The sequence below is a fragment of the Ostrea edulis genome, chromosome 3 (genome assembly GCF_947568905.1).
Source record: "Ostrea edulis chromosome 3, xbOstEdul1.1, whole genome shotgun sequence".
In the NCBI taxonomy this organism is placed as follows: Eukaryota; Metazoa; Mollusca; class Bivalvia; order Ostreida; family Ostreidae; genus Ostrea; species Ostrea edulis.
In genome coordinates, this window is record NC_079166.1 from 61,014,855 (window position 1) to 61,027,510 (window position 12,656).

Here is a 12,656-nt window from a genome sequence, read left to right on the forward strand (position 1 = left end):
TTGTGATGAACACATTATGGACAATGATATGTATTTTCACCCATAAATACGTAATTTACTTATGTTGGTAACAAGACGCCATTGACAGAGAAAATGCAGGAGTGTTGGTTACGTTAATCATATTTAACTAATTTTTAAGATGATAAATACATTGTAGCATTCCAGAATGTGATGAAAATATATACAACTAATCATGGATTTTTTTAGGGTCTGTAGGGGGCTGAAATAAGGCCCCATTCCCAATGCTAAAAAGCAGGTATTTCCCCCAATTTTTTGCTTTGAAATTCCCAATTAATGAAAACAAATCAAGCAAGATTGCTTAACTGCTATAAAAACTTCACAGGCCCTTGAAATCAAGACCTTAAAGGATATATCTCATGTTTTCAAAGTATACAATATTACATGCATTTTGTCTTCTTTATGCTTATAGTAATTAATTCTAATAGTTCGTTCTCCGAAATTTTGCGATAATTAACCACAATACAGACTTAAATCTAAGCCCCGATTTCAAAAAGTCAAGTTAATTAGGTAGGTAGTCACGTGGTACAGTGACTTCACATGCGCCCTTCGGATTGTGACAGTACTGCGAGATATTATTAAAAACTCAACTTTTAGGGGCCTAATTAATTTACCATGGGCAACATTTAAATCGATGTTGATAAATTGTCCGAGTTTTATATGTGTTCACCACCAGTGAACACATATAACGATGTAAATACCCAAATATAGCGAGTAAAGCGTGTATGAAATCGGCAAAATTGTGAGTAAATAATGTTTATATGGGTCGCTGTCTACAAACTGTTTGGGGATGTTATTCCTTTATACATCTGTAATTGGCGCTGTTTTTCTAAAATAAACAGTGCAATCATTATTTATTTTTGGATTACACAAATTATGATACGTTAAAGTGTTGACAACTAGGCCCTATGCCAAGCTATTGTCACGCGCGCATTTCGGAAAGAAAGAAAAAGACAACACACACACAAATCAATAAAAATATTCAAATTTAAAGTGGTAATCACATTATTTTATTTTGATAAAGCAATCTTATTACTATTTTTGAATTGTGATCTGCACGTCTTTAGGAAGTACGAAGTGGGAGCACGGCGTTATATAGCCTACTGACGCACTCAAGATGCTACGAGTTCAATAAAGAAATAATTTTATAATTCAATTTAAAGTTAGGAAATACAATATTCTATTATTTGTATAATTAAAAGTTCAATTATTTTGTATAGATCTTTATTTGTTGTTGTTGTAAATCTACCAGTTGGTAGAAGTTACATTGTATCGTCGATATATGTTGTTACAAGGTGAAGGTCAGTTGATCCGAGTGTGTATTGAATTTGAAGAGCAAAACAGAATGTATGCTATAGGCCTACCAGTGCTTATAGCTTCGATATATCCATTTTCTCGCAGTTTATCAGGGTCTCTGTCCAAGCGATGTTTGAAAAGGTGACTGGGTGTGTTTTTAAAGGTAAAGTTCTTGCTCCAACAAAAAAATTATCCCCGTCTTTTTTCTCGTACCTTCCTTCGAAAAATACTCAGTCTAAATCCTTTCTATCGACAACTAGTACACCCGAGCACGGCACAAAACATCTTAATGCATTATTATTTACAAGCCGTTAACGTTACAATTGGTTTTTTGTCGATTAAATCTAATCTGTTTATGAAATGGCTAATAGATGTTTTCAAACCCGAGGGCGCATATGACGTCACACAAAATGGCGCGTAAACTAGCGAAAGAAAATATGCATATCGCAAGATTTGAATTTCATCGCTTTCAAACTCGAAAACTACGCAAAATATTTCATTTAAAACACATTTAAAGTAGTTTTAGGCATAAAAAGAGTTAATTTTGCTGAAAAAATGAAAAAGTTTAGAAACATGCGTTGTGTCCTTTAATAAACCTGAACTTTTACTTATTCAACGTGATAAGATACAATACATGAGTGAAATCAGTGTCACATCAAAGTCATATTGATTGATTGTATCTTGCTTAACGTCTCGCTCGAGAATTTTTCACTCATATGGAGACAACACCAAGACCGGTGAAGGTCTTCAAATTTAGGCCTATGCTTAGCGCTTACGGCCGTTGAGCAGTGAGGGTTCTTTAGCGTGCCACACCTACTGTGACGTGGGTCATCTGTTTTTAAGGTCATCTCCGAGGACCCGTGACTTTCACACCTGATGCCGAACGTTTGGCGATGGAACTGTCACTACCTGAATTAACGACTTAGGTCTATCGCGGCCGGGATACGAACCCCGGCCTTCCGCATGCCCTTCCGCATGCGGGGCGAACGCTCTAACCTCTCGGCCACCGTGGCAGTCATATTGAAGGTCAAACTATCATAGAACTAGGATAAGTAAGATTACAAAAGGAAAGTGGACATAAGAGATCTTTGGTGATTTTTTTAACAAACAAAATGTTCCTTTACAATTACTTGATTACAGGTTGAAGATGAAACAAAGGCAAAAAATGCATTTGCACAAAAGGCATGGCGAGAACGGTTAAAAACAGATCCAGAAAAGTACAAGCAGTTTCGAAAAGCTGACAGTGAGAGAGTAAAAGCAATCAGACACAACCTTACTGATGAATAGAGAAAACAATATAATGAACGAACTCGACTAAGAATGATAAAGTACAGACAGAAAAAGAAAGAAGAAGGAATGAAAGAATCAAAGAGATCAGTAACAAGAGCCACATGTGAAAAACAACGCAAGAAATGGAGAAGAAAAGAGACAACAGAGGGAGGCAATGAGTTCGCAAAAAAGGAGACGTATCAATGAAAGACGCAGAAAACGTTATGCTGAGATCATACAGTAAATTCGTAAAATGCCGACCTACAAATGTGAAACCTGCAGCTTATACAAAGTATAACCAGTGTCTTTGTGAATACTGTACAAATGTTGATTTGAAAATCAGTAGTTTAGTGCGATTTTGCTCCGCTCACCATATTGAACCGGTTTGTAAAGACAAATACGAAGCTTCTCGATTAACTCTTTGTCCAAAGGAAGGAGAATATTACAGAAAGGAATGCATAGATAGAAAATGTGAAGAATGTGGAGTTTCTAATCTCGCCAAGACAACAAAAGCAGTAGAAGTTCTCAGGCAACATGGCTTATCTGACATAAGATGGCAGTCTTCGGTAATGGATGAAATCACCAAAATCGTAAAAGGTAAAGAGGTAAAAAAGACACAAATGACACAAAAGGTCCACACAACTACGGTACAGGAATTGGTTGAAGAGCTGACAAATTCTATGAAGGAATTTTCTAAGCACCTTTTCAATGCACAGTGGCAAGCAAGACAGCTTGAAGCATTAAAGGTCAGTATTCCACATAAATGGGTATTGCTGTGCTCAGACTTTGGCGAAAACTACATATGCAGACAATAGGATGTAAAACTTATACGGTACCAATTTTGATGCACCAGATGCGCATTTCGACAAATAATGTCTCTTCAGTACAAAAGTAAAATAATCTCAACCGAAATGTTTGAAATCCGAAATAACAATGAAGTTTTAGAGCTATTATAGGGAAAACAGTGTGCCAAAAAGTGGAGTCAAATTTGTCTAAGGATAAGAGCTATGCATGAGGGAGATAATCCTTAATTTTGAAATGAATTTCTAAATTTTATAACAGCAATTAAATATACATCCGTATTTTCAAGCTAGTAACGAAGTACTTAGCTACTGGGCTGTAGAGACCCTCGGGGACTAACAGTCCACCAGCAGAGGCATCGACCCAGGGGTCATAATGTAAAACTTATACGGTACCAATTTTGATGCACCAGATGCGCATTTCGACAAATAATGTCTCTTCAGTGATGCTCAACCGAAATGTTTGAAATCCGAAATAACAATGAAGTTTTAGAGCTATTATAGGAAAAACAGTGTGCCAAAAAGTGGAGTCAAATTTGTCTAAGGATAAGAGCTATGCATGAGGGAGATAATCCTTAATTTTGAAATGAATTTCTAAATTTTATAACAGCAATTAAATATACATCCGTATTTTCAAGCTAGTAACGAAGTACTTAGCTACTGGACTGTAGAGACCCTCGGGGACTAACAGTCCACCAACAGAGGCATCGACCCAGGGGTCATAATGTAAAACTTATAGGATGAAGCTCAAAGTGCTCATTGGAGTTATGATCAAGTCACCTTACATCCGATTGTAGCCTACTATCGTTGTCAAGAATGTGAAGAGCCAATGCATGAATCATTCATTTTTGTTTCTGGGGATCATAAACATGACCATCATGCTGTTCACTACTTCACAAAGTTGGTGAATGAGATTCTGTTGTCACGTGGGTTTGCCATTGAAACACAAATACAGTTTTCTGATGGAGCACCAACACAATACAAAAGTAAAATAAACTTTGTAGACATGAGTTTGTGCCAAGAAGAGTTAGGATTTCACATTGAGAAGCATTTCTTCGGATCTAGACATGGTAAAGGACCATGTGATGGGGAGGTAGGTGTTTTGAAAAGATGCATTATTACTGGAGTAAAGACGAGAATGCCATGGAGTTTTACGAGTATGGTAAAAACGAACTGTCACTTCCGAAGGAAGACACAAATCAGCACATTCATCAAAAAAGGACATTTATGTTTGTAAAGGATGGAGAGATAGATAGGGAAAAGAACAACAGACTGGGAAACAAGGCAGTGAAGGACACAAGAATGACTCATTGTTTTAGACCTGTAGCTCCATATGTCATAACATCAAGGGAAAGGAGCTGTTTCTGTGATGTGTGTAGATGTATCAATGGTACATGTGAGGAGAAATGCAGTAATGAATTGCTGACAGGAAATTGGGTTGTTCAAAATATTTCCAATAAAAGACGGAATCGACCTGATGGTGCAAAGAGAACTGTAACAGGTATGTTTGTGAAACAAACTAACCCTGAATATACAATGCATCTACTTTTTGTAACTACTGAATCATGAAATCACATTACTCAACATGTATTGCAGCAACTATCTCATATCATTAAGTATGTGTGAACTGTAAAATAAAATTATTTTATACATGTAGGTGTATGTAAATCATGCATATTGATTATAATTGATTTTAGAAGCAGAGAATGAAGATGTTGGAAGTGAAGATGGTGACATTACAGATGGTCAAAATGAGGTTAACACAAATGAGGATGAAAAGGGGGATAATGGCATGGTCAATGTAAATCGAGATGACATCACAGATAACCTTGGCAACACAGAAAGTTTACAAAGTAAACTGCAGGACAGAATGTTACAATTCAAAATTATTCATTTACTCTTTATAGTGGTATTGTCTACAAAACCAAATATTTAACTATATCCTACTTGCCGTCCATTAGGATACTTTGTCCATAAGTGCTTATAAGTTTCATTTCATGATCTTGTATGGTGTATTTTTACATGTAACATGATTCACACTGCTCTTTACAGATATTCAGCATGAAGATAATATAGTTGGTCAGATGGTGTATGACCTAGAGAGTTCAGTTAACATCAGAGGCCTAAGTGACATCATTGGTGAGATCTATAAGACAAAGTGATACCTATTTGTTATTTTACTTCATGTGTTACATAGCAAACCAATGTGAAATACGGAGGAGTTGATTAAATACAGAATTGATAGTTTCAACGAAGTAAAAATTTCCCTTATCAATTCTAATAGACAAATTGATCAATTATACATTGCGGATGTATACATTAGTGTACACAGTACATCATTGCAGTAATTTTCCTGGACGAAATTCATTCATATTTGAAAGATCTTTCATGTGATTGCTCTATTAGGCGGGCAGTTGGTGAGGTTGGATGTTACTTAATTATTGACTTTTAATTTAAGCTGATAGACTGAATCCAGACACAGAACCTGTTGATTTTAGTGATCTTAGTGGCATGCTTGGTATGTTAATGTAAATAATGTATTCACTTATCAATTAGATAAGCCTGATAAACATATGGATTCTATTTTTCGCCTACAAATCCAAGATTTTCAGTTTTGTCATTTAATCCATATAATTAATCCAATGTATATTTGTTTCAATTGTTTTCTAACGTAATCCCATTTATATACAAATGCAGAGTTTGATGAGAAAATGGATGTTTTTGTTGCTGAGGGCTTGGGACAGACATCTCCACAAAGAGAGTCCATAATTCATTCTGATCAGCAAACAGAATACAGGTACATTTGTATGAGACGTAGTTACAAATTTGTATTTGAAACAATATGATGCAAAAAAGTCTTTATAAACAACAGAATGTAATTTTCTTCCACTTCACGCCAATTAGTTTATGAAATTTAGTGACAGGGAAAGCGTTATCTCTCATTATTCTCAAACAATAAAAACTTACTTCTCTTAAAAAGGCAGGCTCAGTTTGTTGAGGCTCACTTGGTCTCTGACAAACGGAAGAAGTGGTTATATGTTGCAGAGGTATACATGATAGACCGTTTGAATCTGAATTTTCCGTGGAGTTACTATGAAAAACATGTTATGTTTATTTTCGCTTATTTTGTGTTTTAATTTGTATACAGTTTTCCTTATGGATTTTTGTTTTATTTTTCTAAAATTTGCATGTTCATTCTTTCACTCTTTTTGTACTTATATACTTTCCTATTGAAGCTTGAATGGAAAACACTTTTTATCATTATCAAAGATGTTATTTTACACAATAAGAGTGGTTTCATAGATGCTCTCTCCTTTTCAGATCAAGGAAGTTTGTGGGGGTGAATACCTTCTCCAATTTATGCAGCGGAAAGGAGACTGATTTTATTGGCCCTTTGTGGATGACTTCTCTTGGGAGCCATATGATAGCATACATCGACTTTTGCCAATACCTGTTTTATCCAAGCAGTCTTCCTCTAGAAGAGAATTATTTGAATTTTGAAACATTCACACTCGCTCATACTATTCAAAATTCATACTGCTGTTGCATTGAAATAAATGTTTTTCTGTCCGCTGAAAAAATTGTGTCTGTGTTACTTCCATAAGGTGATAGCTTTGCTATGAATATATCCTAGGAATCGTACTGCTAACTCAAAGTAACAGAGTCATAGCAGTAAAGATGTCTTCTTATGAAGGAAAGGATAGCGACTGTTTCTCTAGTGATGTCTGTCATAATTTTATGGAATAAATCAAATCTGAAAATTATGGAAGTAACGGTGTCTGAAATTCTTCAATCTGACTGCAAGGTCTGTAATAATAAATTTTGAAAAAAAGTTTTTAATAACCTCTTCAGAAGATATCTTAAGAGTTGAATTACAGATTTACACTAAAATTACAGTTATTACTGCAGTATGTATTTTCCTTTAGACACTGTTACTTCCATAATTTTGTTAGTCATCTATATTCAAACTCATTTCAAAATAAATTCGTGCCATGGATTATCTTCTACTTGGTATTTCTATAAACTAGAAGATCTAGACTACTCAAAACCATAAACCAAATAAGAAATAAATTAATTTGAAATTTATTGGTGAAAGTAACACTTTGCATGCCAGATCCAGAAACTTACTTATATACTAATACATTTTGTTTTTAACTACTATTACATATACATATCATCGTTTATACTATTCGAAAATAACGCCACATGTATTTTCCCAATATACATTTAACCTCTAGTTAGAAATCAATTTATCACTTTAATACCTACATAAAATCAAAAGCCTCAAAATCGACTCGTGCACGATTTCCAAACGGAAGGATATATACGGCACCATCTTATGAGCTTTAAAGTAATTCCATCCTCCTATGATGTCATCAGATTTTGCAAAACTAATGATTTATTTAGATTTATGCATGATATGAACATAAATTTTGTAGGAGTCTTTTCCGATAGTTATTGTAAAAAATCTTGTTAAAAATAAGCTATTTTCAAAGTCTACGTTATAGATTAATAATCAATGATACGTTTCAAAATATCGAATCCAAGAGCAATAACTCTGTTTCTATTGATTTCTATATCAAGTCTATCATGCGATAGATTTCCTTTATTTTTACAGACATTTTGTATATTTTTGTGAAGATACAGTTTCACGAAATTGTAATGAAGCAAAATAGATTGAATATTATAAATCTCAATCATGAATATATATCAAGTAATACATGTACGAAGTCCTTATTCATCAAAACCTCCCCTCCTTATATTCACGCGCGATTACAATTATTATAGTTTCGACAGACTTCATAAGTCTTTCACCATTATTGTTTGCTTGGAATTTAAATCTATGAAATTGGTCACTGTTAGTTATATTCACCATTCACCATACATAACTTTATTAACCATGTTAACAAATCTTAAACTCAATGAAAGGCATACAGTGCAGTGTCTGTTTTCATATCCGTAGCGTATTATCCTCTCCCAACTGTATTCAGTTGCAAACCTGCTATCAATGCCTGATTCTAAAATATTTTTCAGTAGCGGATTTAACGGGGCGCAGCCGTCGCCACCCCTTCTCTATTATTTTTTTTTATTTTAAGGTAAATTATGGTCTCTTATTAACAAAAATATAAAGATAAAAGAAGCAATTTTTCCCACTCTAGGAGAAATAAATGATACAATCTTTTGATTTAATGAATTGGTTTTATTGGGAGAACTTACATTTTTTTGAAAAACCTCTTAAAATTTGCGTAATTTCATTTCATCTTATTAAAATGATAGGAAATAGTAAAAATTACTATATAGGAGACATAGTTCAAGCCCTATAAATCTGTAATATCCAGGAGCTTCCGGGGCTTCGCCTGATGGGCTCCCACCAGGCCTGGATCCACTGCCTCATAAAGTTACGCCCCCTAACCGTAATTCCTGGATCCACCCCAGTTTTCACATTCTTTTACACACAATGTGTCCATTCCATTCCCATTATTAAGAATTTACATACACTGCCAATCAAACTATATTCAGTTGCGTATGAGGATGGTAGTGAAGAGGTAAATCTGCAGGACAGGACCGATGCCATGGAGTAATGCGTTACGCGAGTCGACTCAACAACCAGGTGCTACATGTATATGTGTCAGTTGGTGTGTATCCTGTTTTGTGCCTACCACACTACGAAATTTAGATGAATAGATATGCTTATAGTGTTAAAAAGGTTTTACATACCTTAGGCGAATTTGGTTCGAGTCTTTGACATTCTGTTTTTCCTTTTAGCTCTTACAAGTTTATTGTTATTTCGGATTTCCAAACTTTTGGCTTGAGCATCACTGAAGAGACAATATTTATCAAAATGTGCATCTGGTGCATCAAAATTGGTACCGTATAAATTTTACATATACACATGTTAGTGTCAAATTTGGAAAGTTTATATAGTCATACATGTATACTGAAACTCTGTGATATAAATAGAAGATAAAAATTATCATAACTTAAAGGAAATTATCGTTATTCATTGATTTGCTTTAGAAAGTCCAGGTTCGACTTACATGTAGCTAGTGGAAACTGGTGTAATCCTTTGTATTTACATGCAAGTGACTAGAGAAGCAAATGTTCTAAGTTGTAAATTTGATACATTTTTAGTACAATTTTGAAATGATGATAAAATATCTATCATCGAGTTGTGTTTCTTTCCAAATATATTCTACTGCATGTTAACGGTGTGACGTGCATTTATTTATGAAAAAAGAAGATACTTATTTACTGGTAATCGATTAGCTTCAATATTCATCAGTTTGGTTTTAAAGGGGGATGGGTGTTTGGTGAAAACTATGTGAACTTAGTGATTTTTCCATACATTCAACTTATGATCTCGCCCAAAATGTTGGTCTCACACTGGTGATTATGTGAGAAAGTCTTCAGTTTGCCGTTGATATCTTTTTTCAATGCAATATCTTAGAACAAATCAGATGTGGAAGACTCTGTGGTATCTTTAATTTCGAGTTCACTTGGATATATTGAATCGACATATGAATGAAAATAATTATTGTTGATAAATAGAACGTCGTCGATATATCTAAATGTCGAGTTGAAGGCCACAGATAGATATTTTTCTTCTCATGTAGATATCTCCATGCTCCAAGCCGTAATCGCAGAGCATAAGCCTAAATTTTGCCGTCATTCACCGGCAATAAAGACGTCTCCATATAAGTGAAAATTTTTCGAGCGGGACGTTAAACTATATACAACCAACAAACAAGTATGGGTATTTGTGTTTAGAAGATTTTGTCTTCGAACGTTTTATAGTGGATTCTACATATTTGTGTGTCTTGACTCTGTTTATGTATTATACATCTTAGAATCAAATTTAGTTCAAAATACCTTTCCATGTATGGTAATGTTTCATGTACAAAAAACGACAAAATATAAAATCTCCTAACCCTAAAAGCACAGGATTCAATTTGTCTTATCCGAAAACAACCGAAGAAAACTTATGTGAGAATCCGCAACCTTACGGTATCCAATATTATCTTGGGTTGGATTCCTGGTGTTAGCTCCTGGTCAGGAGTCACGTTTCGCAGGTAAATATATGTACAGTATTTACTACATGTAATATGGCGTAAAATTATCCCTCAAAAAGTTAAATTTATCGCCTATTGCAAATGGCAATCGACATTCAACCTTCACCTCACTTATCAATCCCGTGTTTAACTAGTGGTAGATCTAGGAATTTCTGAACAGAAGGATGCAGTAAACGATTAGGTGAATGAGGGCTGTCTTAAAACCCCTTATCAGTCCAAGGCAAAGCCTTGGTGGTGGCCCACATTTATAAAAATATATCATATTTGTGATGAAGGGGGTGCATCCACCGTTGGATCCGCTGTTGCTAGTCCTACACGGAATCGGTCACTTAACTCATTGACATATCGTTTGGTTCATGACCGGGATATCATGATTTCAAGCATCGCACGTACCATGGTGGCATCAAACCTAAGACATAAATATACAATGTAGGTAGTGATTGCTCCTTCACCAAACTCTCAGCTCCGTTTACCTAATCAAGATATAGAGCTCATGGCGGGTGTGAACGGTCCACATGGAATGCCTACTCCTCCTAGATACCTGATCCCACCTCTGGTATATCTAGAAGTCCATGTTTGCCCAAGTTACTGTTTTCGTCGTTAAAAATCTCGAAATGGCGTGTTTCACTGCGCTTGTTGACGGTAAGGTCCACATTTTCTTCGTGAGTATTTTGATATTTGCTTATGATTTTTTTTTTTAGCGCATACGTGGTATGTCTCGACTAGGAATAATGGAAACTTTCTCACCTATGTATGTAAAGACATATTCTATAGATTTCTATTTTTGAAAATGTAGAACACTTTTATCAAATGACAATGTGTTTGAAAACGCTTAGATCCCCGATGTCAGAATTTCCTTTTCCAAGCCATCAATATGTCAAATTCATAATCCTTTTCTAATAGTATGAACCATATTTTGTACCAGTTATCCATTTTGAATCCCCTATTACAATGGAATTTAGTTGTACTGTTGTGTTTGAGTGGATGGGTGTGTGTCAAACAGAAGTAATTTCAATTTGCATCAGTCTCTCATAAATATGTTTCACGATTCCTTTTTCACATCCCAATGTATCTTTGGATATTATTAATTCTAACATATATACCAGCCCCAAACATTGCTATATCAAATACAGATGGACATTCACTTTCCTCTAATAACCCCCAGCGGGGCCTTTCCTTAACGTGTCAGTTTTCTAGTTTTAACCAGAATTGGTTATGTATTTTAAAGTACTTTTCAAACTCTTACATGACCATGTGAATCTTTTTATCAGTGTTTATGCCTGGAGAAGTAGGGTGTCATGGTTTGAACACATTTAAATCTACACTTCGTATTAGAAAAAGTCGTATCTATTCGACACACTATACCCTTGTCCTTGTGCTTTTTGGTAGGAACTTTAAATCCGTTATACTGGTCCATTAATCAATCGATGGCAGAATAACAGATCGTTAACTGTATGAAAGAAGAATATGTTTATTTTAGCAAACACAATACCAGGTCCAAATTCAAAAAATCAACACAAAGTGTACTTAACAAAAAATATCGATAAAATCTTTGCATCAGAAATGGCCACATTCTTGTTCTAAAGCGTTACTTATTTTATGCAATTTGTTACATGTATACAATATTTCAAGACCATCGTCATTCGTAGGGAATATTGAGCAATCCAAAAACATAGCTAGCATTTTTGTCCTATTATTAACGATTGTCCTATTCTTAATTGTATTCACATCCATTGATTTTAATCAAGAAGCTGCGCGATGGTTTATGTATTGTTTTGGGGAGGCTCTTTGATTTTAATTTATGTACAGATACCCTGTGTTTTAGTCTATCAATGACAAAATTTAAAATTATCTTTTCATAATTCAAGTGTGTTAAATTAAATTAAATGAGCCCGCAACACGAATTTGACAGTTCGATTAAAAGAACACTGGATAATGTCAAACACGTTACTGATAGCTATTGATAAAACGAATCGCTCAATGGCAAATAAAACTTCAAATTACTCGCCCTTGATTACAGGTGGCGCACGATCCGTTAACGTCCAAGGCGTTTCTAACCTCAACTTTAGAGAGCGTCGGAAGGACACGTTTAGATTAGAAAGTTGTTGAATATTTAGTAACGAATGCGGATTACGGTTCGTAGGACCTCACTGCGCTTAGAGACGAACTTAGAAAACGCAATGCAAGATTCTCAGGGCAGAAA

General features: G+C 34.9%; 1 protein-coding gene across 1 annotated transcript; it reads left to right on the forward strand.

Moving 5' to 3' along the window:
• The first annotated feature begins 462 nt into the window (after window positions 1-462).
• On the forward strand, window positions 463-6,987 carry LOC125674864 (uncharacterized). Its single transcript, XM_048912224.2, has 6 exons — window positions 463-4,884; window positions 5,081-5,236; window positions 5,436-5,522; window positions 5,842-5,901; window positions 6,081-6,180; window positions 6,705-6,987. The coding sequence occupies exons 1-6, from the start codon at window positions 4,494-4,496 to the stop codon at window positions 6,985-6,987; spliced, it is 1,077 nt and encodes a 358-aa protein (XP_048768181.1). The 5' UTR covers window positions 463-4,493.
• Window positions 6,988-12,656: the final 5,669 nt, after the last annotated feature.